The 26,253-nt window shown below is 45.1% G+C and overlaps 7 protein-coding genes across 8 annotated transcripts; 4 read left to right on the top strand and 3 right to left on the bottom strand.

The window, feature by feature from the left end:
* Window positions 1-199: 199 nt before the first annotated feature.
* On the bottom strand, window positions 200-1,766 carry LOC108152328 (motile sperm domain-containing protein 2). 2 transcript variants are annotated; one of them, XM_017281575.2, is made up of 5 exons: window positions 1,598-1,766; window positions 1,221-1,478; window positions 1,053-1,163; window positions 508-993; window positions 200-440 (listed from the first exon to the last, which is right to left on the bottom strand). In XM_017281575.2, the coding sequence occupies exons 3-5, from the start codon at window positions 1,138-1,140 to the stop codon at window positions 289-291; spliced, it is 726 nt and encodes a 241-aa protein (XP_017137064.1). In that variant the 5' UTR covers window positions 1,141-1,163; window positions 1,221-1,478; window positions 1,598-1,766; the 3' UTR covers window positions 200-288. The 2 variants fall into 2 exon arrangements, with proteins under 2 accessions (XP_017137064.1, XP_017137063.1); XM_017281574.2 differs by having other exon boundaries at window positions 1,053-1,478; window positions 1,588-1,765.
* Window positions 1,767-2,618: 852 nt separating this feature from the next.
* LOC108153625 (xenotropic and polytropic retrovirus receptor 1) lies at window positions 2,619-6,330 on the top strand. Its single transcript, XM_017283728.2, has 6 exons — window positions 2,619-2,823; window positions 3,809-4,997; window positions 5,073-5,267; window positions 5,494-5,663; window positions 5,787-6,029; window positions 6,086-6,330. Exons 1-6 carry the CDS (start codon window positions 2,755-2,757, stop codon window positions 6,233-6,235), a joined length of 2,016 nt encoding a protein of 671 aa, XP_017139217.1. The 5' UTR covers window positions 2,619-2,754; the 3' UTR covers window positions 6,236-6,330.
* Window positions 6,331-16,297: 9,967 nt separating this feature from the next.
* LOC108153780 lies at window positions 16,298-18,897 on the bottom strand. The gene is made up of 7 exons (XM_017283922.2): window positions 18,363-18,897; window positions 17,552-17,675; window positions 17,381-17,466; window positions 17,159-17,317; window positions 17,010-17,093; window positions 16,694-16,913; window positions 16,298-16,588 (listed from the first exon to the last, which is right to left on the bottom strand). Exons 1-7 carry the CDS (start codon window positions 18,435-18,437, stop codon window positions 16,443-16,445), a joined length of 894 nt encoding a protein of 297 aa, XP_017139411.1. The 5' UTR covers window positions 18,438-18,897; the 3' UTR covers window positions 16,298-16,442.
* Window positions 18,898-19,442: 545 nt separating this feature from the next.
* LOC108165399 (organic cation transporter protein) lies at window positions 19,443-21,743 on the top strand. Its single transcript, XM_017301438.2, has 3 exons — window positions 19,443-19,561; window positions 19,620-20,428; window positions 20,485-21,743. The coding sequence occupies exons 1-3, from the start codon at window positions 19,470-19,472 to the stop codon at window positions 21,663-21,665; spliced, it is 2,082 nt and encodes a 693-aa protein (XP_017156927.1). The 5' UTR covers window positions 19,443-19,469; the 3' UTR covers window positions 21,666-21,743.
* Window positions 21,744-21,955: 212 nt separating this feature from the next.
* On the top strand, window positions 21,956-23,217 carry LOC108153088 (glutaminyl-peptide cyclotransferase-like protein). The gene is made up of 4 exons (XM_017282868.2): window positions 21,956-22,468; window positions 22,529-22,639; window positions 22,701-22,911; window positions 22,969-23,217. Exons 1-4 carry the CDS (start codon window positions 22,004-22,006, stop codon window positions 23,145-23,147), a joined length of 966 nt encoding a protein of 321 aa, XP_017138357.1. The 5' UTR covers window positions 21,956-22,003; the 3' UTR covers window positions 23,148-23,217.
* Window positions 23,218-23,390: 173 nt separating this feature from the next.
* LOC108153086 (glutaminyl-peptide cyclotransferase) lies at window positions 23,391-24,888 on the top strand. Its single transcript, XM_017282866.2, has 4 exons — window positions 23,391-23,664; window positions 23,732-24,133; window positions 24,190-24,553; window positions 24,610-24,888. Exons 1-4 carry the CDS (start codon window positions 23,527-23,529, stop codon window positions 24,789-24,791), a joined length of 1,086 nt encoding a protein of 361 aa, XP_017138355.1. The 5' UTR covers window positions 23,391-23,526; the 3' UTR covers window positions 24,792-24,888.
* On the bottom strand, window positions 24,793-26,172 carry LOC108153087 (ribosome biogenesis regulatory protein homolog). Its single transcript, XM_017282867.2, has 4 exons — window positions 25,951-26,172; window positions 25,633-25,885; window positions 25,086-25,576; window positions 24,793-25,027 (listed from the first exon to the last, which is right to left on the bottom strand). Exons 1-4 carry the CDS (start codon window positions 26,097-26,099, stop codon window positions 24,886-24,888), a joined length of 1,035 nt encoding a protein of 344 aa, XP_017138356.1. The 5' UTR covers window positions 26,100-26,172; the 3' UTR covers window positions 24,793-24,885.
* Between the last annotated feature and the right edge of the window lie 81 nt (window positions 26,173-26,253).

The following is a 26,253-nucleotide window of genomic DNA, read 5'->3' as shown; positions in this document are numbered from 1 at the left end:
GCAGTAGCAAGCCTCTGCCTCTGCCTCTGTCCCAGCTCCAGCCCGTGCCTCTGCAATAGAACGTGATCGTAGGCGAGCGAATGCTCAGCTGCATTTCAATTAGCTTCGAGTCAAAGCTCGCTCAGCTTTTTTTTATCATTTCGAAAGCTCTGTACTTTGATGGGTGTTGGAATAGGGAAACCATCGGTAATCAGTAATTAGTATCTCAGGCAATAAATATCGTATTATTTACACTCTCTTATACAGTTTGAGGTTTATGTGAGTTTGGGATTAAATGTGAGGTTGTTTCTATTCGAATTTGTACTCGTAATCGTCATTGCCGCCCCACAGCTTCAGGCAGTTGTCCTTGTCCACATACTCGGTGATATCCTTCTTGCTGGTGACGCGCAGGATCTCCAGGGCTTTGGCAGGCAGGAAGGTCTTGACAAGTTTGAAGGCAGCTGAGAAGGAAGCCAAATATTGGCATTATTTCAAGTCATATCTGACAAAAAGAATCCTAAAACTTACCATTTAGCAGGAAGGGCAGTTCGTGCACGAGGATATAGTTGGGCACGTAAGGATAGTTGGCCTCAAACATATTAATGATGCTCTTAATAAAGTCCAAGTCCATGTTGCCCAGCCCAGAGCCAGTCATGTCCATGAAGATGGTTATCTTTTCGAGGTCGTTCTCGCGGTGAATGCGCTCAATCCAAAATACGACAAGGCGCAGGAGATCGTCCAGGCTCTTGCTCTTCGAGTGCTTCTTCAGGCTGAGAATGAGCAAAGGCTTGCCCTCCTTGTCCTTGTTGTGTGCATAGATCGAGCCGTCGTGCAGATATTCCTGGTTCACATTGCTCTCGTTAATGTTATATACTCCGTAGCTCTGGCGCCAAGCCAAGTTTTCCCAAAGTCGGTTAAGGGTCTTCTCCACATCGAGGTCAAAGGCCTCCAGCAGCTTTGTGACCCACAAGTCGTTGTCGGTGATGCGCTTCAGATCCTCAGGAAGAAAGGCATCTGAAGGGGAGACGTTTAGAATTGGGTAACTGGTAAATCGTTGCTGGATTTTCGCTCACCTGCTGGCGGCTCCGACTCTAGTTTCTGGAGAAACCGTGTCTTAACCTCATTAACCTGCTCGGCTGTTGGAAGTACTCCTTTGGTCATTGTGCTTCTTGGGGTTCTACCAGCTGAATGAATGATCGCTGACACTTTTCCTTCGATTTATATCATACAGTTTACCCAACTGATTTCCTTCCTTATCGCATCCGCTAGTGCTAGAAGTGTTGCACCGGTGTGACTTCGACTTTTCGGACTCGTAGTACTCCAGTGCAGAGTGATCTTTCCAGTGTGCGGGCTAATCAGCGACTGACAGCCACAGAGCGTTCACGACTGTGCACTCTGGTCCGCTTGTTCCAATGTGATCATGTAAATGACTCGATGCGGGTGGGGGGCAACGAGCGCGGGCCTGTTCTTCAATCAATATAAAATACAGCACACAATCCCTAGCGAAAGAGAGATAGTGAGAGCTTACGATACTGGTCTGTGCGGGGGGGCAGAGCAAAGAAACCCCCGTCAATTGCGATAAGCAGAGCAAGCAGAGAAAACACATACCCCCACCTACCGCCTCTCTCTTGGGGCCTCTGGCATTCCTTATGAATCGGGAATCAGTTTTTATTACCGCTACTGCTGTGGTGAGTCGTTTAGACGTATATTGTACGACTTCTATGGGAACTTAAAAGAATTTTGTAGAGCTATTGATCTAGTTTGTGGCAAATCTCTGTGGTTTGCTTCGAGTCGATATGACATGCTTAGTCTACTGCGATCATTTTGTTGTACCCTTTCAGAGCTACATTGAGTCCCTCAGCTTTGAAGCTATTTACTGAGCCCATTGTTTATGTTGGTACCCCTAAGATCAGTATATTTTGATACTTGTACATATGATGCGAAATTGTTCTAAAATTGTATATTAATTTTATTATTTTATTTTCATTTTATTTAATACCTCTATCAGAGGGGTACTTTAATCATATAAGATTTATTAACAGTATTTCAAATCATTAGATGATTAAAAGAGATTAAAGGTGAGCAGATAAACACACCTTTTATACGAGTATTATATGATTATAAACAAGTTTCTGTTCAGAATAATTTCAGCAATCGCATTGCTGATTGCAATAGCTGCATGGGAACCCGATTACAAAAGAGTAAGACCATAAAAGGTAGGGGTCTAATTATAACTATCAGCTATAGAAAAATTTCACATTAATCTGAGTATTACTGAACGCTTGGCCAGTCCGAAGGTTTTCCTAGTACAAGATTATATTCGCAATTATCGCATCTACTTATTTATGTACATTTTAATAGCCGTTGCTAATTACTTGGGAAATTATAGTGTTCAACTGAAAATCGAAGGAAATGGAAATTCATAAAAAAAAATGTCTCTTATATTGAAACTAAAACCGCATTCTGCACATCGGTTTAGATAATTTAATCCATTTTTGAAGTCAATATTTTGAATAAGCTTTTGTGATTGTTGACATTGAAAACGGAATGAGCGGGCAATAACAAAGAGAAAAGTCATTTACATATCGAAAAAGAGCTTTCCCGCCTTGGTCCCCCTAGCGATGCCTTTGGACCAACATCCAAGAACTTTTGCCCCAGTTGTGATGTTTAGGTGAAAACGTGCGTTTGGAGAGCCAACGTCCTCGCTCTCGTTCGCGTTCCCCGTTCTGACCGATGCGGATGCAGTGCAGCATTTACTGAGACCATCATCCCAAGATGAAGTTTGCCGAGCACTTGACGGCCCACATAACGCCCGAGTGGCGTAAGCAATATATTAGCTATGAGGTAAAAGGCGCAAATTTCTCATCAGGTCCAAAAGTGGCCAAGTGCGGAAAAATCTGTATCTGTGGGGCGAGTGAGTGGTGTGCTTTCCTGGCTGTCACTGCAGCTGTCAGTGACAGCTTTTGGCGCGCGGCAAACTTGGCGCAGGCGTACAACTTTCAAATCGTTGAGCTTTTTGACAGATGTCTTCTGTTGTGCTTGCCTTGGACGTAAACAAAAGTGTTTCCTCGGGAAAAGCAGGGGGAGCAGGGCGGAAAAGACGGTGAAAGAAAATGTGGCAAAAGAGTAGATGAAGGAGAGCAAAAGTTGTTGAATAGGGACAGTGAGTGAGAAAAGTTATACGATAGACTGGATGTTCCACTGGATGTGTTGCTTTTTATACGTGGTATTCAAAGAGTATAGAGCTATATTGGTTTCGTGGTTGTGTGGATGTGTGTAACAGCCAAACGGAAACAATTCCGACCCCATAAAGTATATATATCCTAGATCAGCATCAATAGCCAAGTCGATATAGCTTTTTCTGTCTGTTCGTCTTGTTTGACGACTGGTCTTAAGAGAGTTCTATGAGAGCTAGAGAAACCAAATTTTGTGTGCTGCCCCCTTGATATCACACTGAATACAGTTTTTTTCCACCATATCTACCAGATCGCCGAATCTAAATCAGATCGGATCATTATTATAGCCAGAATGAAGAAACCCATTTTCTCTCTCGCTCTTTCTCGTGCAATGTGCGCACTCTGGCTAAGTGGAGCGAGAGAGAACGTCTGTAAACAGATGTAAAAAAATGTTAAAGAATGAAAAATGGAAACAGATTAAACATTAGGTCAAAAGAAGACAAACTAAGTGAAAGAATCAACATTAGAACACAGCTAGCGCTCGTGGTTCCTCTCTTTATCTCCCTGCTTTTCCCATCACTGATGATAAGTTCGAGCAAAACCAAGAGGAATTGCGATCTATATCATTAGTATACTCCCCTTCGTGTTACTAGGAAATGAAGGCCATGCTGTATGCCGCCATCGAGCAATCGCCATCCGCAGAGCTGGTGGAGCGTGAGATGGTCACGAGGTACTTTGCCAAATTCGATGAGGAGTTCTTCCACTACTGCGACCGAGAGCTGGCCAAGATCAACACATTCTACTCGGAGAAGATGGCCGAGGCTACACGCAAATATGGCAATCTGCGCAGCGAGCTGACCGAGGCCCTTGAAATGGGCCATCCGAAGAAGCTGCCGGCCTGGAAGCGACGCACGCCACTGGGCAAGAAGAATGTGCCGGCACGCAAGTTACAGGATCTCAAGTTGGCATTTAGCGAGTTCTATCTGGGCCTGATACTGCTCCAGAACTATCAGAATCTCAATTTCACGGGTTTCCGCAAGATTCTCAAGAAGCACGACAAATTGCTTAGCGTGGATTATGGGGCACGGTGGCGCACCGATCATGTGGAGGCAGCGCATTTCTATACGAACAAAGACATCGATCGGCTCATCCAGGAGACGGAGCAGGCCGTCACCCAGGACATCGAAGGCGGAGACCGACAGAGGGCGATGAAGCGACTGAGAGTTCCACCCCTGGGAGAACAGCAGAGCCCATGGACCACCTTCAAGGTGGGCCTCTTTTCCGGCGCCTTTGTGGTGCTCTTCATAACGGTTGTGATTGCAGCCATGTTCTACGGCTTTGGCGAGAACTGGCGTGTTGGTCTTCGAATGTTCCGAGCTCCATTCCTAATCATCGAGTGCCTCTTCCTCTGGGGCGTAAATGTTTATGGGTGGCGGTCTTCGGGGGTGAATCATGTGCTGATATTTGAGCTGGATCCGCGCAATCACCTGTCCGAACAAAACATCATGGAGGTGGCTTCGGTATTCGGCGTGATATGGGCCTGTTGTGTGCTCAGCTACATCTTCTGCGATCCCCTGGGCATTCCACAGTATGCGGCTCCCTTGATACTCTACATTCTGATGGTTGCCTTTCTACTGAATCCGACGAGGACGTTCCATCACGAGGCTCGGTACTGGGCGTTGCGGGTACTCATACGCGTGATCATGGCCCCCTTTTGCTTTGTGAATTTCGCAGACTTTTGGCTGGCCGATCAGCTAAACAGCATGGTTCCGGCCTTTCTGGATATACCCTTCTTGATATGCTTCTTCGGTCGCAGTCCCACATGGCAAAAGGCGGGGAAGGGTGAGTGGATAAATGGAGCTGCTCGATGTCCTTATTATCAATTAACTTTGATTTTTTTCTCATTCCTCCCATAAGATGGCAGCCACTGCGTGCAATACGTCTCCCTGCTCCATCCCATTGTGGCCATCCTGCCCGCCTATTTCCGCTTCGCCCAGTGCATACGTCGGTATCGCGACACGAAAGAGTCGTTTCCGCATCTAGTCAACGCAGCGAAGTACGCCACATCATTCTTTGTGGTAATTTTCGCCCACAAATATCATACGACAACGGGTAAGTGGATTCATTATACGGGTACGGTACATATGTATATACATACGAGCCCCAAGTTCATTAGGAACTCATCCAGGACCACACGCACAGGCACACTTTATGCGTGTTGTTTAGGAGGTGCCAATTAATGCTATCTTCATGGTCAACCTCAAATTCATGAAGATTTTATTTGGCCTTCGAGCACGTAGCATCTCTCTCTCACCTTCCGTCTGTCACCGACTTGCAGATACCTATCCCCTATCGAAGGAGAATCCATGGTTCTATTGCTGGATTACGGCAGCAATTTTCTCATCCTGCTACGCCTACACATGGGACATCAAAATGGACTGGGGTCTATTCGACTCCAAGGCGGGCGACAATCGATTCTTGCGTGAGGAAATCGTTTATTCATCGACGGTGAGTCTGGTGTCTGGTATCCCCAGTGGATGGGGAACAAATAATGGCCACGATAAATATTTGGCCAAATGGCATGTAAGAAAATAATTCAATGCATTCATTATCCCTCACTCCCCCCCACAGTGGTTCTACTACTTTGGCATAATTGAGGATTTAATATTGCGCTTCAGCTGGACCCTGTCCATGAGCCTCATCGAGGCTGGCTACATTGAGGGTGATGTAATGATGACCATTCTCAGTCCCCTGGAGGTTTTCCGTCGCTTCATTTGGAACTATTTTAGGCTGGAGAACGAACACCTCAACAATGTGGGCAAGTTCAGGGCCGTGCGAGATATATCTGTTGCCCCACTGGACTGTTCAGATCAGGTAATGAGAGAGGGAGGGATTTGTAGATATAAATACACTAATAACCTGGTTTTCAGACAACAATCCTTCGAATGATGGACGAAACAGACGGTGTGCTCAACCGGAGGCGTGGCAAAGCCACAGGCGGCAAGAGCGGCACCAAAAAGAACAAGCAGGAACAACGCCTACTACTCCAAGGCGAATCAATCGAAGACCTCTGCTCCTAGTGCCGTGTCCCAATTACAATAACATCTCTATGTGCACAAATATTCGGTTACAGCTAATAAAGCTCTGCAGTTGCATTTTCCACATGGAAATTTCCGGACAATTCCTAAATTTCTAGTTGAATGGCTATTGATTGGGGGTGCCGGTGCTAGTGCCTGCGTAGCCACTAAAACTGAATACAAGTATCTCCTAGTCATTGCATTTGTTAGATGTAGGGATGTGTGGCCGATGCTGATTGTGGGGCCTTGTCTGGACAAGGCTCTAAATTTACGTGACAATGTTTGGGTAACAATTAGATTTAGTTTGCTGTCGCCTTGTTGCGTGTGTGCCCCAAAAATACATTTGCTTGGCAATTTATTCCACTTGGTTGTTCTGGTTACCATGGCAAGTTCATGAAAGTGCTAGCTGGCATATGTACAATGTATGTGATTATTGCCCACATGACAATGTGTCTAATGCTGTTACGATATGTTTTTGATGGGTACCGTTCTAAATCATTGATACGAATAACCATGGATGGATATGTAAGTGTCTTTTGGTCTCTTTTTAGTTACATCCACAGCTGTTTTTGCTGAGAGACTATATTTCACAGAGTTCGTTCTATTTAAAGTAAATTTACGGCTCTCAACAAATTTGATGTATTTCGCCAGCAGGGACCCAAGGGGAATAACAAAAAGGTTCGTTCCTTTCGCAGCTGTGGAATATGAAATAGGGTGATTGATTGATGCGTTTGCGCTTCAATTCGTAATAATTATTTAATATAACTTGGCTGGGCATTTGGTTCCCTACCGATTACGTTACCGCATTCTCTCTACACATATCTCTTTTGTGTGAGAGTGTCTGATTAGGGGGGCTCTCACGGGGACCATAGGCCAGTATGGTCCTTAGTTATCCGGATGAGGGGGTATGAATCGTCGCGGGAGTGCTTATGAGGTTTGAAAGTCCTCGAAAATCGAGGTGTTTTTAACAAGGAAGCTACTTTCCCTTGGCGTCCTCTTAATGATGTCAGCGCCGGGGCGCCCAGGTATCTTAACCTTGCCCGTGAGAGAGCCGGGCAGTTCAGATGAGATGTTCCAGGGTTTCGATAGCCCCGGGTTCATCTTATTTCCTACAGCTGTCTCGGATGGTCTCGAATGCAGCCAGACAGTGACCTGTAAGTATTTCCACTGTAAGTATTTCTGCAGTCCTTTAGATAACTGCATCCAATTAAATTGCATCCAATTAACAATCCTTAAGCCCGTTAACACTGTATGCCGTACAGTATATAGTATTCGAGTTAACCGCAACCGATTCTCAATCTGTACACCACTTTTTTGCGGTCTGTCATGGCCAAATGGCTGTTATAAATGATTGTTTCATTTAATACGACTACAACTTAATAATATAAAAATGCGAAAAATGGAAAATTCGTTATATATAACTTGTAGCCAGAAACTTTTTCATATTCCCCTCCCGCCAGTCAGAAAGTTTGTTAGGCGACTTTAACTGTTTGTGGATTGGATTGTCAATTTTCATGGTATATACGAGTATTTTTTGCTTTCGACAGTTATTTGGCTTGCATTGCGTTTGATTGTTTTAAGTTTAGCACTTTTACTCATCCTGATGGGCTATTCAGATACACGACAGTTGACAAGTGTCTAAATTTCCTGGCAAATGTCAGCTCATGAATGGCAATGGAATGGAATACACAGACGTGTGTGGGGAGGATTTGCGAATGAAACTTCTGTTTGGGTTAGCACTTTTATTGATTGCCATCCATCGAAATTCCTCCAGAATCCTTTGGGCACACAGATTAAGGTTAAATACATATTATTTTTGGTTTATCAATTTGCAAAGGCAGAAATTCATCAGATTAACATTTTATTTCCTTTTTTCGCATCCTTTCTGATTGGCCTCCTGCTGCCGGTTTCATTTTGAAAGCGGATTATATATATCACGGATAAATTTTAACATTTATGAAACACTTTATCATACAATTCCTTTTTTATAAAAATTTGTTGTAATTTTGTTGCCTGGCAATTCCAAAAGCTGCAAAGCGTGGGCCATTAGGCGCCATTTGGAATGGGAATGTGAATGGGGAATTTCCTATTAGCCACTCTCTTGATGGCAATCTCTCATGGACGAGTGCTTGTTTTCCCCGAACTCTGTCCATAGATAAGGAAACCCTTTTTCGAGCGGGAGAGGTTTTTTTTTGCCCGAGGGATGTGCCATTACTTAGCGGCATTTAATTCTTAAAGACCTCTAGATGGACCCATTTGATAAGAGCCTTGGCATCTGCCTGGCCATGTACGAGTATTTTCCGTAGGAGTTTCCTCGCATTTGAAAGGTTGGTCGCGTGTGCCGATATTCCTGGAAAAAACAGAAGTTGTTCATGTTTTCGTATGTGCTTAAAGCTGTATACGTGAACGGCATTTACACCCTCATGTCAGCGTGGCTCTGACACCACCTTTCATCCTCTCAGATTTTTTGTTGGGTTCCGTTCCGCCTTCGCTGCTGTCAAAGGGGGTTTTGTTTGATTTGACATGTCTGAGCGGAGGTTTTTCACACCCACAAAAATGTCTTAAACTGCTTTCCCACATTGTGTATACGCAATTTCGTGTTGACACTTTTGCATCCTCATCCTTTTTTCAACTTTTGCTGGTGCTGCTTTTGCTGCTGTTGCTGCATCCTAATCCATTGTTGGTATTGCTTCTGCTCCGGCTTCTGGTGCTGATTGCAATTGATTTGCTTTGCTTCGTGTTGAATGTCGTTGAAAAGGAAAGAAAACTGAACTGAACTGAACAGAACTGAACAAAACTCATTACGTATACGACATGTTCAGCGTGTTTATTTTGTTTAAATTCCCATGTTTATTTCCACTACATCCTGCAGACACATCTCCGCTCCGCCTACCACCCGGCTGATGAATGGACAAACATTCCGCAGTAGATTGGAATTGCATTGGCGCTCACATTCGAGTGGGTGGAGTGGGTGGAGTGGGTGTGCGCTTCACAGAAAAGTGGTCCTGGGATTAACACATGTTTATAGACTGAATGCAAGTCTGTGATTACCATAGGGAGCAGAGACCGACCACGCAATTATCGACACTTAGTTGGCTTGACTACTCTACCAATTTGAATTTCACATAGAATGACCCGTTGTTGGGCTAATCAAAGGCTGCTGATGCTTTTATTTATCTTCCGGGTAATAATGGCTTGCCATTGATTCTTTGAGCGTGCTGAGACCTTTACATTCATATCTCAGAGGGAAGCCTCATTAAGACAACCGCTACGGCGCCAATTCAGATTCAGATTGCATGACAGGTGGCCAGGTGGAGTATACCTTATCTGTTCATATCATAAATATTAAATTGAGCACAGAAAACATACCATACCACCGCACTCATCATGTGCCCATAGGCTACGACATTGATTGAAAAATGTTTACATCGAAAGTTAATTAATTAATTTAAAGCCTCTGATAATGAATGTCGTGACAGGCTGGAGGGAAGGCTGATGCCTTGGATTGCCATTCAATATGCTAATCGAATGTCCCACGAGTTTTAATTAACCATGATAACCATTCTGACAGGCTGGCCAGACAACAACAAAAGGAAGTCCCCAGAAACTGGGCGAAAGTTTCCCGTCTTTAAAGAATCAGCTTTAATGTGGTGAGCAAATATATGGATAACCCAAATAAACGGAGGGCATAAATCTTATTTCGACGATGCCATTCTGGCTGATCCGTGTGGGATGTGCTGAGTAATATGAGGCGGAAGTCAAGCCAGAGGAGGAGGGCCTTACGTGGTTTGGCCATTGATTGATGGCCGGAGCGCTTGCAGAAGGAAAAAGCTATTTATAATATGTTTATTATTTATCATGCATGCTAATGCCAATATATATCCACACGCAAACGCATACGCATAGGGTTCATACATATAAATACTCGTACATCAGTTTATTGGTCTCTCTTGTTTGCTTATGAACATTGATTGAAACTAATGGAAGCGGACGCCAGTGAATGGCATCCGCAAATGTCACCCAACGGACACGTAAAACCCATTCAAATATAAAGTGTGTTCTTCAGTTACCAAGTCCCGAATTGCATAAACAGATGTTCTGAGAGAGAGAAAAGCTAGACAACTTTAGAGTCTCTTTTTGAGCCTTTAGTGGCATTAATTCCCAACAAAATAGGCTACTAATTATTAAAATTGTTCAAAGAATGCCAAAGGTTACATAAATAACAGATACCATATAAACATATTGAACGCGTTTCCTATTATCCAATTCGAAGTATATTAATCCAAGCTAATACAATAAAATTATTTGTTAATTTTCTATTTATTCCAAAGTAACACTGAGAACTTCGCAAAGAACTTGTGGATACCCGGGATGTGATTACTATTCCATTTGGGATTTTACATCACAGACACATCTGTTCAGGACCTTTAGCATCATCAGGACCTTTGGCATCCCAGGGTCCACAGCTGCCTTAAACGGATATTTTCCGCTGGTATTGGTGAGTAAATTGGTGAGTAAAACACTGACCAATTTAAAGCTGCATCGCGCGATGACACTCTCGTTTTGTGCATTGCATTTTCAGATATTCATTTGTACACAGTTTGTCCGTTAACTTGTCGAAGATCAACTAACCCTAGACCAAATTGCGTTACCTTAGCGACAAGATTCTGCATCGATGTTGGCTCGCTAGAAACTGTCTAATGATTTCCGCATGGAAGTTTATTTTCTATGTCATCCTTTGCGTGCCATCCTGTTGGTTGATATCCTTTTCTTGGCCGGTGCTTCTGTGGGAACAGCATGCGGGAATTCCTCTTTTTCAATGTATCTATCACGCTCATGAAACTCTACTTCCCGGGTACACCCATCATCCAAATTTTACATTTATTTGATTTGATTGACTACCAAATACTAATTAATTTATTAATTTATTAGTTCCAATAGCGATTATAATATTAGCTCTTCGCTTGGGGGGACTCACTAGCGACGGCCGAACAGAACAAGAGAGGATTGCACCCACATACACATAAATAACAGCGAGTCTCTTTCTAGAGCTTATTTTTATGTACACCAAATGTCAAGCCTGTTAACTCTCAAGACATTTTAGTCGATTTATCATTTATTTTAAGTTTCCTTTAAAACAAGATGCCCTTCCGCCCACCCCAAGGGACAGATTCACTTTCCCGTGAGACATTCAAGAAGGGAAAGCGCTGCCTTGTAATATCCCTTTCCCTGCCCTCCTTACTAAATGTCAAATGACACTTGCTCGCTGTCACGCCAAAGTTTTGACAGCGAAATTCAAATGCAAATAAAAGAAAATAAACATATAACTAAAGTGACATTGGGGCCTTTCCAATGAAAGATCAACACAGAGTACGAATCCATGTGAAGGACGGACTGCCACTTACCAGTTTCAGTTTGTGGTATCGGATAGAGCACGATGTTATGGCCGCAATTAAATTTGCACGAAAATAGCGGGTAGGGAGGGGCTGCTAACTTTTTTTTTACTTTTTTGCCACTGCACCCATTGAGCCGTTAATGAGGGAGGAAAACTTTAGCCTGAGCGAATTTTCCAGCTAAATACATTTAGACTTTCCCGTAATTTCACTTTGTTGGAAACAACAATTGAAAGTTTGGGCGGAACAGAATTCCCAGCTATTTAATCCTTTACCTACCGCTAATTAAGTTGATTAGCCCTGGTTAAATGAGAGGCTTTAAATGCTTCGCTAATTGAATTGAATTTTATGGTCCACCTTTTGACTGCTCCATTTCGCATTTGCTCGCCCTTCGATTCCAGTTTTCTGGATTCATCGCTGAAATATTAATCGCTTTGCACACTGGGCAGTTCTTTGGGGATTTATTTACACGCGAATCGTTGTCCTGACAACTATTTCAGTCTCGGTCTGTCGCATAGCCTTCAAAATTGGGGGTATATTGGGAGATTGGCAATTGGAACGTTTTCATTTCTCAAAGTCAAATATACGCACAAAGATGGTACGAAAGATAACCCTTCGAGTGCTTATTACTCTCTCCCCCTTTGTACTCCCCACTTTTATATATTATTCTTTCGCTAACAAGTATGTCTTACACAGTACACACACAGTCCACCTGCAAGCAATCCCATAATTTTTATTTGCCTTTCCATATTCCGTTGGCAGTGCAGACGAGTTTCAAATTAAAAATCTCATAAAAGAAGAAAAGAAAGGAAAAGAAAAGAACACGGCCGACAAAGGATCCAGGAGCAGGTTAAAGAGAAAGCAAATAAATTACTTTCGGGTCCTTCTTCAAGAATAATACCAAAGGTAAAGAGTTCTTTTTTACTTAAACCAAAAAACGGCGAAGGAAAATGGAACCTGCCTGTCGGAAGGGAGGGCGGCACACAAAATATGACAAATGTTGGTGCTTCTATACGGAGAACAGAACTTGTTTACTGCTCCTCAACAGCGAGCGAATTGCGCCTTGTGTCGGAACAGCCTGCAACCCTTTTCCTGATGCCGGAAAAAGGTCAGGGGTTTTCCCTCTTGTTTTTGAGTGCACGCGGTTTTCCATTCCTTTGAAGCAAAGTGACAAAACAAAGAGGCTCAATTAAAATTGGCTTACGATTTCCAGGAAGCATCCAGCATCCACTGTATATAGGCCTCGTTCGCATGTGAAACATGTGTCTAATTTCTGTACATTCCGGCAGGGAGGTGGAGGTGTCATCAAAGCTGCTACCAGTGTTCTGGATGGTAGAAAGATTGATGCCAGGGCCTTGTTCCGCATAATTTACGTGCAGGATTTATTGCTGACAAACTGCCAAACGTTAATGTGGATGCCTCTCCGACTTATGTCCTAATTATTTGGGCTTCTAGCTAGGGCTGTGTATACTCCGAGTCCCTTTAAAGCCGCTTTGTGCTCGCAGTTGTCCCCAGAAGCTGTTTATATTTAACGCTCTGTGGAATTTCGCTATTAAATAATACATTTGTGAGCCACAAATACTGTTATGACCATTTAATGCTGGTATCTCTAATTTGTCTCACAGGAATTGTCTCTATGAAGCTATGAAGTCAGTAGTTCATGAACAGACCACAATACTAATGTGCCCAACAGATTACTTGAAGCATTAAATATTCATTGAAATGGCTACATCTTTTATGGCCTCCTGCTCTTGATGTGTGAATTAGCTGCATTTGATATGCTAATTTTCTAATTGAAAGCTTATCTACGTGCAGGCACGACACGCTCGCATAAATCTCCATAAAATTTCCACTCTAATGAAAAGTTTATATCGGGTAAAGGCCACAATCCACACGGCGTATACGCAATAAAGCGAGTGACAAACTGCCTTTTGGCTCTCGTCAAACATCAAGTTTCCCGAAATGTCGTTCTGCCTCTTTAAAATAAACACACGCATATATTACCCTCCTCGGGGCTTGTCATATGCTATAAATCAGACAGAGTGCAGAGGGATCGGATCTGTGGCAGACAGGCTGGCATTCAGGCAGTGAGGCGAGGAAGGTCCTGTCAGCTTTTATGCCTTAACTTGTCTTAAAGTTGTCAATATTGTGGCTGTGTGGGGGAAAAAAATTTTAACATTTAATTCAAGGCTAGGAAACTACCAAAGCAAATATGGCCATCACTTGGGCCATCTCACATGTGGTTTTCCCATAAGTTTTCCATTTCCTTTAGGAAAAGTTCTTCCGAATGAATGGCTAAAAAGAAAAGTTGGACAGCCTTTGTTGCCATTGTAGCTGCTGGTGCTGTGACATGGAGTTGTCAAACTTTGCATGTTTCGGTCTCGTCTCATCAAAGATGTATTTGGCTGGAAACCAGGTTTAACTTCGATTGCACGCCAATCACGTTCGCCGAGGGGGCTTAGGTTTTGGGAATTCCATTTCACTTATGCTTTAATTAAATTTTCACTTAAGCAGTCAAGACGCTTGGCAAATATTGCCATTGCCGCACTCAAGCGCTAATGGAAAACTCATTATCCTGCCAACAGCCAGGACGCAGGAGCCAAGCGCAGTACGAGTAGTAGTCGCCATCTTAGCAATTAGATAGAGAGAACGTGGTCCCTTGCTATATGTGTGGATGTACATGCATACATATATGTACGCGCAAGTGAGCTGCTTATTGTCAATTGTGTGTATATCTGTGTGTATTCTTGTGGTGGTGCGAGAGTTCTGTGACTCCTCCTAATTGCCAGAGAACAACAACTTTAAACAGCCAAGTGGCTGGGAGCCAACTGTTGATTGCTGGTAAAACTGAAAGTACGACTATGTCGCCCCATTAGCATTTTCCCCGAATGCAACAGTCGAGAGGGGCACTTCCAAGAGAGCGCAAAACACTCAACATCTACTTGGAATTGTGTAGCTATTAAAATTTTATTTGGCATAGAGTGCACTCCTCCATAACTAGCACACAGATATTTCCATCGTTCGATATAATTAACAGATTTTCTGTAATCTGGTAAAACATGCCATGTCATGTCCCGTGTGTGCATATGGCGGATGGCTCGTTCTGGATGGATCGTTCTAATTAAATGGCCTCCGACCGCTCTCATGCTGGGCCAGAAATGTTCATTCGCCATTCAAAGGCCACAAGCGTTGGCCAGGCGGAAAACTGACAATTTGGAAAATTCCTGCAGCTGTTGCTGCAGGTTGCACAGCTTTTGGCCAGAAATTTATTGAAAAAGAGAAAAACATCAAAAGTATGATTCGACAGCTCTAAAGCACACTGCCGCTCTCGGCTGTTAATCATCAGTGTTTGTCCAGGAATTTGCTGGCTACTCGGGAAATTTGATATTTGTCTAGCACACTTTGCAGTGCATTCCGCCACTTAGGAATCCATTAAGCCAGATATATATCTGACTTTGTAGTAAATTCCTCAGCTGCTGAAGTCACTGTAGTAACTGTTGTTGCCGCTGGTTTCTGCCTGGGGACTGTGTCAATATTTGAACTCAAAATACGACTCTGGACAAAAGTAATAACAGCTCTGGCTCTGGCTCCGGCTCTCAGTCTGGCTCCGACATCGTTCCACTTTCACTTTGTTCATGTGAGTGTCCACCTTTGACCCTGCTGTGTTCAGTGTTCGCATCCTGGCATCATTGCATCATGCCATCCTGGCTGGGGGGCTGCCAAACCAGTGCCATTTGCCAGCCGAGAGAAGCTAGATAGCTGTTTAGTGGATTGTGCGATTGTGCCACTGCAGCTGGTCCACACTTTGTAGTACCTGCTGTTGCTGTTGCCGTTGCTGTTGCTGCTTCTGCTGATGTTGTCAATGACAGTTTTGTGGCCATGGGCCCCACTCAATCCTAAAGCATTCATCCCTTGTTAGTCGGCCCTGCCCTGCCACACTACACCACCTGAGGGTTTAATTAAGAGTGCCACTTTGGTGGAGTGATTAAGTGGCTTTTAATCTCGCTACTGCTCTCTCTGCTCGTCTCCTGATGAACTTACGGCCAACAGTTGTCATTTTTGTTATTTTTTCTGACATTTATTTGCCAGTGGAAAGGTTTTTAATTAAGGCTTTAAATTATAATTCATGTATAATCAGCGACCAACTAAAACCAGTTAGGACAGTGTCCATATTTGACTCCTTTTAGGGTCTCTGCTTCAGTCAGCATTTACCGAGAGTTAATTAAGTCTTGAAAGTCTGTGTGTGTTTTTTTTGGGTTCTGTTTTTTCAGCATCCCTTTGACCTGCGGCTGTCTGGATGGGTGAAGCTTGAGCATTTGAATAATTATTGTAATTTCTCTAACTCCAGGGGTTTCCTTTGGATGCAGTGGATCACAGTGCAGGGCCCTACTTTGAGCACAGCCTACATTTCCATGGCATTCGCTAAAAGAATGTCCCACGATAGTGCGAAATTCTATGCAAAGAAATAATTACAAAGGGGTTTGTTGTTCCCTTTATCTTCCTGAATCTCTGCTTCATTGGATTTACTTTGGGAAGCAGCTCTCTTTTGGAATCATTTTCCAAGAATGAGACTGGAGGAGCCGCCTCTGCAGGAAGTGCCAAATGAAATCCATGCGTCAGAACTGTCAAAGAGGAATGAATATGAATGCAATGCGTATTCTATTTCTTTGGAATTGTCCTTTTTATTCGCGCATCACATCTCTCTCAAACATTTGTAAAAATATCTCATTTCTGAATAAAATTCCTCCGGGAATTGTTGGCTAAAATCTTGATTGGGTGGGTGGATGGGAAATGCTGGTTCCTTGCATAATCCAAACTCAGTATTGGATTTCTGCCATCTCCACCGTATCCAAAGTAATTATTTGCTTTTTCACCTGCAGCTCTCCATTTCCCGAGTCCATATCCAGCTCCGGTTCCGCCACACTGGAGCCTGGCTGGTCCGAAAGGTGACCATTGCTGTGGCCTGTGGATTGGGGTGTTTAAAGGTGCAGAAGAGAGAGTATTTTTACATGCTTAGATAATTGAAAATACCCGTGGCTAGACCATAAATCGACCATAAGTCGGTTACCTGCTCGGGACTGCTGCTCCTCCTCCTCGGTGATGGTGGAGAAGTTCGTCAATCGCTGGGATGTTATCAGGGGACTAGCGGCACCCAGCATACGGCGCGACTGGCGCTTACCATTTCCAGATCCGTCCCCCAGGAGCTGGGCCTGATGCTGCAGCTGTTGCTGTTGGTGCTGTTGCTGGGTTTTGCTTAGTTTTTCTGCTGCTGTGAACACCACAACAGGCTTGTGTATGCATGCGGAAGGGAACGTTGGGATTGGATGGATGGAGGCGAGCTTAGCATACTTGGGGGCCGTACAACACATTCACATAACACTTACCGATGTGGTGGGGTTCTCCTGCAGCTCCGATCGTTGGGCCCGATAGGCCTGATACTGGGAGATGACGCACAGCAGACAGTAGAGCTGAAGGGGGGATAAATATCTACCGAGTGTTAGTCAGAGCTAGAGCCCGCGATGGGTCGGCTTACATTGAGGCACAGGATGAAGAAGTCTATGGTGAAGATAAAGCCCACAATCGGATCGAATATGACGCGCCGGGAGAAGGTCAGGTGTATCAGGTGGGAGCACTCGATGAGCAGGTCGGCCAGCATGAAGCAGATCCAGGGTATCAGCAATTGACGCTTGTTCTGCAATCGGCCAATAAAGGTGATGCCTGGGGCGGCGATACATAAGTTCACACTTCCACTCACCCGACGGAGACCTACTATCATTAGTCCCGAGGATAGCACCATCAGCACGGAGCAAAACAGAAAGAAAACGTTGAATATCACAGTCACTGCAAAAAGAGCATAAATCACACGTAATTTAACCCCTCTCGATTGTCTGGTCGCGGGGGAGGGGTTCCGGGAGTGTAACCTCACCTACAGTCACATCCCCCTTCTCCAGCATACTCTCGCCCGCGGGCTCTGAGCGTTGGCCCAACAGAAACTCCTGTTCCTCGCGCAGGTAGCACAGGAACATTAACGTCGAGAAGCCAAAGTAAATCTGTATTGTATATAAAAAGGAGGCATAAACTTTGGTGTAAGGAATCCCCCCTATTATTAAAGCCCCTTTAAGTGACAATTGACTGTTGTAATTATTCGCGTTGCATGAAACTTGACTTGAATGGGTGTTATAATAATATATTTGCTTAAGGAATTTGCGTAAAACACGTACTGGCGGCTTTCGATTAAGAGGCAAGCAAATATGGCAAGGATTTTTGGATTAAAGCTAAGCCCTTATGATATATACCATTCCATTCATTCAATCATTTTTAAAGTTGTTTGAATTGATTGCTAAACGATTTTCTGCAGAAAAATATAAATTTTGTTCCTGATAATTATGGTACGTGTACAGTTATAAAGAAATTGTACTGCAAGAACTCTTCAAACTTGGAGTTTTTCCCTGAATTGGCTATGGGTAGCTATAAGTAGACATGAAGCTTTCCTACTGGAATTTTTATACTTTGCTAAATTGTTTACTTTACAAGAATAGCTTACGGGCTCTTCTTGAATTTACTAATAATATAATCTAAGACCAATTTTCTTTAAGCTATGGAATATGGGCTTAAATCCTTAAAAGATTCTTTTAAATTCTTTGGAATCTATGAAGCACTGGTATGTTTTTATTTGAATCATTTCTCATTTGAATATTGGAAATTATTCAGAAATATGTACACATGTCTGCACCTACCAATGTATAGATGGCACAGGCAAAGCTGCCCATCCGCACATTCTTCCAGAAGCAACAAGACTCCAAGATGGCCATCTTTGAGTGCTGTGTCTCTCACTTCACTTTCGCCGGGATAACAACATTTCAAGAGGACCAGGGGGAGAACGGCAGCCGCCACTTTCACTGCGACTTTCCACACTTTCGCTTGAGGGGGCACTTTGTCTGTTTCCCGCCAAACGGATAATTTTTCTTAGTAGAGTTGTTTTTCTTTTCAGCTTCTTTATTTATTTTTGGTTTTCTTGGTTTGTTTTTTGGTTCACCCCCTCGGCAGATAAATCTGTCTAAGATATTTTGTGGCCTGGCATAGCCGCTGCCTCGCTTATCGTTGGACACTGACACATAATTCCATTCACAAGACAAACAGATTTATGACACTGATTTATGTGGCACGACCGGGCATATTTATGCGGCCAGAAGTGTTGGACCTCAGGACGAATTGCTCCGCAGCGAACCGTTGCCATCGAAAGTCGCATCAGGACTGAGACGTGCCTCCTTCTGGGGCCAAGAATTGTGCCTCCGATTTCGAAAAATCCCATCGCTTTTATGAATGAAAGCTCGAAAACGATAGGTGAGTAGGTAGCGTCAGGGGAAGACGCATGCGCTGCCACCGAAACGAACAGCAACAGGCGGTTACGGTTGCACATTACGGTCGTCTGTGGCTTTGGCTGTGGCCCACCGAAGTTGCCTTCAGGTCGCTTCGAAACTGTGCTGGCATTGCCAATACCACTAATTACTGCCAAGAATTAGCTCTCGAATGGATTTGTGAACGCGTTTAATTATCATCAAGAGTGCTCTGCAGGAGGTCCGATGAATCTGCGATGAGTCAGCCGCAGGTCTTGTGCTGGCGCCGGTGAGTCGGCGGGTTTATGTGCTCCATTGTGGAAATGATAAGGATAGGAAGTCGATGCAGTGGCCTGTAATGGTTCAAAGTCATCCCGATTAAAGAATATCAAGAATAACATCAAACTATTAAGAGACTAATCCGTTGCTTTGAGGTTAAAGGTTCCTCATTAATAATCAAAGAGTCGAGCTCTATTTGTCATTTTAGAGAAATAGTCTCACCCAAATATGAAAAATAATAATAATCACCCGAATAAGGACAAAGACAATAAAGATGGCAAAAAATCAAATAGGAGCGAAGCATCCATTAAAAGTTCGCCGTAAGCCATAACATCATTTAGAAATAAGTCCCAATCCATACAAATCGCATTCAAATAGATCAAGAAGCACTGCGGATAAAGGCCTACAGGCTGGTAGAACGTTGGAAGAACTTCGAGTGAAATATAACGAAAATATCGGTGCGAATCTTAGTTCTCATTCTAGTGGTTCAAGGTCGGGTATCTTATCGGCACGAAGCTCAATATATGTGGATCTCGGACAATTCCTTGATTTCGACGATCTGCTGCCGATGATTGGGGAGTTTGGACTGTTTCAGAAGCTTCTTTTCCTGTTCATGATACCCTTCACCTTCATAGCTGCCTTTGTGTATTTGGGTCAGATATTCATGACGCTGGCACCGCATAATTTTTACTGTCTTGTGCCGGAGCTGTCGGTTGTAACGGACGAGGCAGAACGCAAGGAACTCTCAATACCCCGGGAGGAGGATGGCTCCTTCAGCCAGTGTTTGATGTACGATGCCAACTACACGGCCATCCACTTCGCGTTCAACCGCAGCATATTTCTGAATTCGACATGGCCAACGATTCCCTGCAAAAATGGCTATGTCTTCGATAGGGTGGAAATGCCCTTCCACACAGCCACCATGGAATTTGGGTGGGTCTGCGATAGCCAATACTATGCCACCATTGCCCAGATGATCTTCTTTCTGGGATCGATTCTGGGTGGTCTGGGCTACGGACGCTTTGCCGATCTATGTGGCCGCCTATCGGCTTTGGTTAGCAGCTGTTTCCTCGCCCTGATCGGAAGTCTCTTCACCTCGATTACCACAAACTTTGCGGGCTTTGCTGCTACGCGATTACTCGTGGGTGCCTCCTACGATACTTGTTTCACCATGATCTACATACTCGGTAAGCAGAGTTCACAGCAATTCTTAGGTGCATTCTAACCTCCGTTCAATTACCAGTCCTCGAGTATGTGGGTCCGAAGTATCGCACCTTTGTGGCCAACATGTCCCTGGCCATCTTCTACGCACCCTTCACCATGCTGATGCCCTGGCTGGCCCTGGGCTTCTCACATTGGCGAGCATTTTCGTCCTTATGTGCCATTCCCATTTGCCTGTCGCTGCTCTCCTTCTGGCTATTGCCCGAATCAGCGCGGTGGCTGGTGTCGGTCGGTCAGATCGACAATGCCGTGGACCTGTTGAAGCGGGTGGCACGTAGGAATAACAAGACGGTGCCTCCCGTCGTCTTTGAGCACTTCAAGTTCAGTTGCCAGCAGTTCTACAAGGAAGAGTTGCAGGGCCGAAGTTTCACCATTTGCTCGATCTTCAAGAAGGGGCGCATGGCTCGCTATATGGTCCTTATGATCTTGATTTGGATGGCCATATCGCTGGTCTACGACGGACATGTGCGGGCTGCCAGTGTCCTGGACAGTCATAATGTCTTTGTTTTCTTCACCATTGCTTGCGCCACCGAGTTGCCGGGTAACATTCTGGTGATCCTCACTCTGGATCGCTTCGGACGTCGCTGGTGCGCCTTTGTCTTCACGTTCTTGAGCGGAATCTTCAGCCTCGTAGCTGCCTGTATGAGCAAACCCAAGCATATGCTGGGAGCAGCGTTGGCTGGACGCTTCTTCGCCAACATCTGCTACAACATCGGACTCCAGTGGGCGGCCGAGGTGCTACCGACGGTGGTGCGAGCACAGGGCGTGTCCTTTATTCATACGATGGGCTATGTGTCTATGCTAATGTCGCCACCGGTCGTCTTTCTCTCTCAAGTTTCCTCCTCCCTCATGCTGATCATTCTGGGCGTCCTTGGACTGCTGGGCGGAGTCCTCGCACTCTTTCTGCCCGAGACCCTCAACCATGATCTCCCCCAGACGCTCAGCGACGGCGCCGAGTTCGGAAGGGAGCAGCGTATCTGGCATGGGCCCTGCTGTGGTCCAGGCTCGAAGCGGGTCAAAAGACCCCAACGCCTATGGCATCAAGGCTCCAGCCTGCGGACGATCTCCCGTGATGAGTTCCGTTCCACCAAAATGCATCGAGTGGCGAGGATAGCCCCGCGAAAGACACATATTTCCAGCCAAGACACGCTAGACACAGAGAAAACGATCCAAACGTACACATTTGAACATGCTAAAAACTGAAGTCCGAACGTTGGGATACCCTGGAAGAATACTTAGGGTTCTTGGGGTAATCGCAATTGAATAAAAACATCTATTGGCTATTTCTTGTCCGTTTATTGTTCAATGAAACTGTGTTGCTCTGGGTTGGAAACATTAATGAAGCTTAATTAAAAAGGAAATTCAAATTCTGATTCGAATTCGTATTTTGCATTTCTTCAGTTAAATAAACGCAGCTCGTCTGGCATGACAAATGCATCGGTTCCAAGTTAAAGTATTTTGAAATGTTCGCCCCTACCCAGGCATTCGTTGAGGCACAGTCAGTTGCGATTGTGGCTCATACGTAGCAGACCCTCGCTTCGATGCTAGCTTGGATTGTGACGGGTGTGTGCCTGTTCTATTTACTCGTCAATTTCCTGCTGCTGCATTGGGCAGGTGTGAAGCCTTTGGCTCGGTTCATAAACGATGAGAATCACTTGAATGCCACGCTGGCAAGACTACTAAAGCCGCGCTGGCCCGGCAGCTTGGGACACTCGCAGGTGCGCGATTTTCTCTTGCAGGAGCTACTGGATCTGGGATTCCACACGGACCGAGACGAGTTTGTCGATGGCGTGGCCTTTACCAACGTGATGGGCACTATCAACCCGGAGGCACCCAATTTCCTGCTCCTCTGCTGTCACTACGATACCGAGAACTTGACCGATGTAGAGGGTTATTTGGGAGCCACCGATGGGGCCGTATCTTGTGCGATTCTCCTAAACATGGCCAAGACTCTGGGCCCCTATTTGAGGGAGGAGCTGCGCAAGCGATTAGATATTGGTTTGGCGGTATGTTTAGTGATTCCATGATATCTTATTTGGTATTTTGAAGATTAATCTTCCTTCAAGCTGGTATTTTTTGATGGCCATGAGCCAATGCCGACAGATCGCAAAGATTCTAGTGCCCTGCGAGGCTCAAAGCGATTTGTCCGAATGGAGACTCTGCCTTTGGAGAGCATTGTAAGTTGTTTAAACCGTAATCGACAGGAGGTAAACGAGAAGATCTTCTTATTCCCCTTAGGAAGTGGCTATTGCCTTGAACTTCATTGGTGCTCCTGCCCAGGCATACATGAGTCACTACGATAACACTTATATGCTTCACAATCGCCTGGCGGAGATTGAATTGGATTTGCGGGAATCGGGACAGCTGGCCCAGTGCCATTTGTTATTCCAAAAATTAAAGGACCACGACACTGATCTGCCCGACGATCACTATCCATTTCTCGATGAAGGTAACTTGGTCTATTAATTGATTATCGAATGCATAGAATCTTCGTGTGTCTGGCCAGGTGTCCCAGTGATGCATCTGGCTCCCTACAGATACCCCCAAGTATGGCATACTGCCGCGGACAATGCGGCGCATTTGCATTGGCCAACTGTTCTCAATATGAACTCAATAATTCGCCAATTTGTGCACGAATACTTGGAGAATCATGATGATGATACCACGTACCGTCTGGATAGTTAAGTGTTGAGTGTTTGGTTTCTGTATAGTAATAAACCGCATCTAAATTGATCTGATTAATTCAAACAATTTTATTGATCTCCATTTAACGTTAATCAAGGTCATAGCGCGGAGTGGGTTCGCGTACTAGCTAAAAGCTGCCCAGCTCAAAAGCTCCTCTTCTCTCCCACCATTCATTCTCTCTCATCAACCAAGGCCCCAAGCTTTCGTTATAGTTTGCCCGCCAAAGAGACAAAAACATAATCGAAAAGCCACAGCAAAATCATAAAGCGGTAAAGATTGTTTTTCTGGCGTCGGTCCAAGTCACTGCGACGCCAACCTCCAAAGCGCCAACAAGCGCCAACCTCTAAAGCTTTAGATTTCCGACCTCCCAAGCTTACAGATGTGGAAGATGGAGCTCGTTCCCAAGTCGCTGCCTTTGATCTGGGGCTTGTTCTGCCTCTGCCTGCTCCCCACGGATTCCGCACACGCACAGCAGCAGCAGCAGCAAGCTCGAGCCCAAGCCCAAGCGGGCGGAAATGTAAGAGAGTATTGTGACTCATTTGGGAAATCACAGTTGGTTGGTAATTACCAATTTTGAATTCCAGATTGCATCGCCGTGGAGCGACGATGAGGCGCACTTCAACCGAACTCTCGACTCGATTTTGGTGCCACGCGTCGTTGGCAGCCGTGGGCATCAACAGGTGCGTGACTACCTGGTGCAGTCACTCAATGGCCTTGGCTTCCAAACGGAAGTCGATGAGTTCAAGCAGCGTGTGCCAGTGTTAGGAGAACTAACGTTCGGCAATGTCGTGGGCACCATCAATCCACGGGCTCAGAACTTCTTGGCCCTGGCTTGCCACTACGACAGCAAGTACTTCCCCAATGATCCCGGATTTGTGGGCGCCACAGACTCGGCTGTGCCCTGTGCTATTTTGCTGAACACAGCCAAGACGCTGAGCAGTTATCTAACAAAAGAGTTTCGCAATCGTAACGATGTTGGGCTTATGGTAAGTTTGGAAGTGAAAGCCGCACACATTGACTAATGGGAGGTTTTTCTCTGCAGCTCATCTTCTTTGATGGTGAGGAGGCTTTCAAGGAATGGACAAACGCTGACTCAGTCTATGGATCCAAGCATCTGGCTTCTAAATTGGCCCGTACACCCAGCGGAGTACAAGCTGGTGGCCAAGCACAGCTGGCGTCGCGTAATATCGATCGCATTGAAGTGCTTGTGCTGCTAGACCTTATTGGTGCACGTAATCCCAAGTTCTCCAGCTTCTATGAGAACACCCATGGCCTGCACTCCAGTCTAGTGCAGATTGAGAAATCCCTGCGCGCTGCTGGTCGCCTGGAGGGCAATAATAACATGTTTTTAAATCGTCTTTCCGGGGGCTTTGTTGATGATGATCATCGTCCGTTTTTGGAGGAGAGTAAGTTGGCTTTTCTTGTAGATAATCCTATAATTCTGATATTTATTTTCCTGCAGATGTGCCCATACTGCATTTGGTGGCCACTCCTTTCCCAGACACCTGGCATACACCTCGAGATAACGCTGCCAATCTCCATTGGCCATCCATACGGAATTTCAATCGCGTTTTCCGCAACTTTGTGTACGAATATTTGGTTAGGCACACAGCCCCCATCAACTTGCGCTTTTATCGAACATAGATTATGGTATGTCTTATTGTCTATCATTTATTATTCATAAGTGTATTATGCTGTTTTCTGTTATTAAAGATGTCCTGAGGCCTTTGATTATCCTTTAGCGACGTTTGCGCCCAGCCTGGGCCTTTTTGCCGGGTGCACGCTGGCCGTGGTTGCCCTTCGGCTTCTTGCCCACTGCCTTGCGACTGCCTTTGCCTTTTGGTTTGGCCTTTCTGGCAGGTGCGCCCTCAGCTTCACGCCTGTTGAAAGAGTGGTTAAGGTTACTTAAGGTTTGTCATAATCGAGGCAACAACTTACGCCAAGCGATCTTCTTCCTTCTGCATCGATATCGCCTTGTCCACGTTCAGCTTGGGCTTTTTGTGCAGCACACTCTTGATGAGATCCAAATTGGCCTCCCTTTCGTTGTTTGTGATATGGGATGCCTTGCGCTTGCCACCCGGTATCAGTTCCTTTACGCCCAGACCACGTGCCTCCTTCTCCTTGGGAAGCTTGTTTTGGAACTTGCCGACGGAAGCCGTAGAAGATTTGGCTACGGTAACCGCTGTAAGCAGCTGACTGGACGAGGCTGCCTCTGGTCCCAGATAACCACTGCGCGGCATATCGACCTTCCTGGCCCTCACAATATTCTTCATTCGCTGGATTTCGTTCTTGGCCACCTTTTCGTTGCGCAAATCGATCTTCTTCTGGAACATGTCTGTGTTGGGATCAGCATTTTGCGGCACCTCCAGTACCCAGTCCTTGCTCTTCTCAGCTTCGGCATGCTTAAAGCCGTATGTGGGCACCCATTTCTGTGAATGAGCAAAAATTAGCATGTGTCCCCGATGGGGTTATTGAAGTAACTTACATCCAGTGTATCATCGTAGGTTTTCTTGTCCCTCTTCTTCTTGGTGATGCCCTTCTCCTTGGCAAACTGTTCCCATTTGGTAAGCGGACGCGGGCCAGGTACTTTACGGAGACGCGGCAGGACTGTTGTTGGTTCCGGCAGCTTGGCTACAATGCTTTCATCCACACGCTCTGTGGGCAACTCCCAAATGGCATTGAGCAGCAGCTGGGTGTTGTCTCGGGTGAGGGCAGTCAAGTACTCCTCCCTGTTGTCCCTGTGAGCAGTGAATATTACATGTACTACCATTGATTTATGAAATACAAAGAAGCACATTCTTACCTGAGTTCCCGGTCATCAAAGTCATTGGGATCTGTAATCAGTAGTGTTCCCACATCCAGGCGGCATTCCAGGTGCTTATCTACAGTAATTGGCTTGTATTTTTCCAATTCCTTTTGGTGTTTGGCTAAAACTTCCTTGACAACATCCATTTTGAAGAGAACAACAGCAATTATTTTTATACACGTGCGTTCATTTATTTGTCGATACAACTTTATCGAAGTATTCCGATGAAAAAAACGAACTTAGCCCACTGAGCCCCCTTTATTTAAATAGGTGAACACTTTGAGCTAAACCGCGGAAAAT

This window comes from Drosophila miranda, chromosome XR (genome assembly GCF_003369915.1).
Source record: "Drosophila miranda strain MSH22 chromosome XR, D.miranda_PacBio2.1, whole genome shotgun sequence".
Taxonomy (NCBI): Eukaryota; Metazoa; Arthropoda; class Insecta; order Diptera; family Drosophilidae; genus Drosophila; species Drosophila miranda.
Note: the sequence above shows the minus strand (reverse complement) of the source record. Positions and strands in the feature narration are given on the sequence as shown.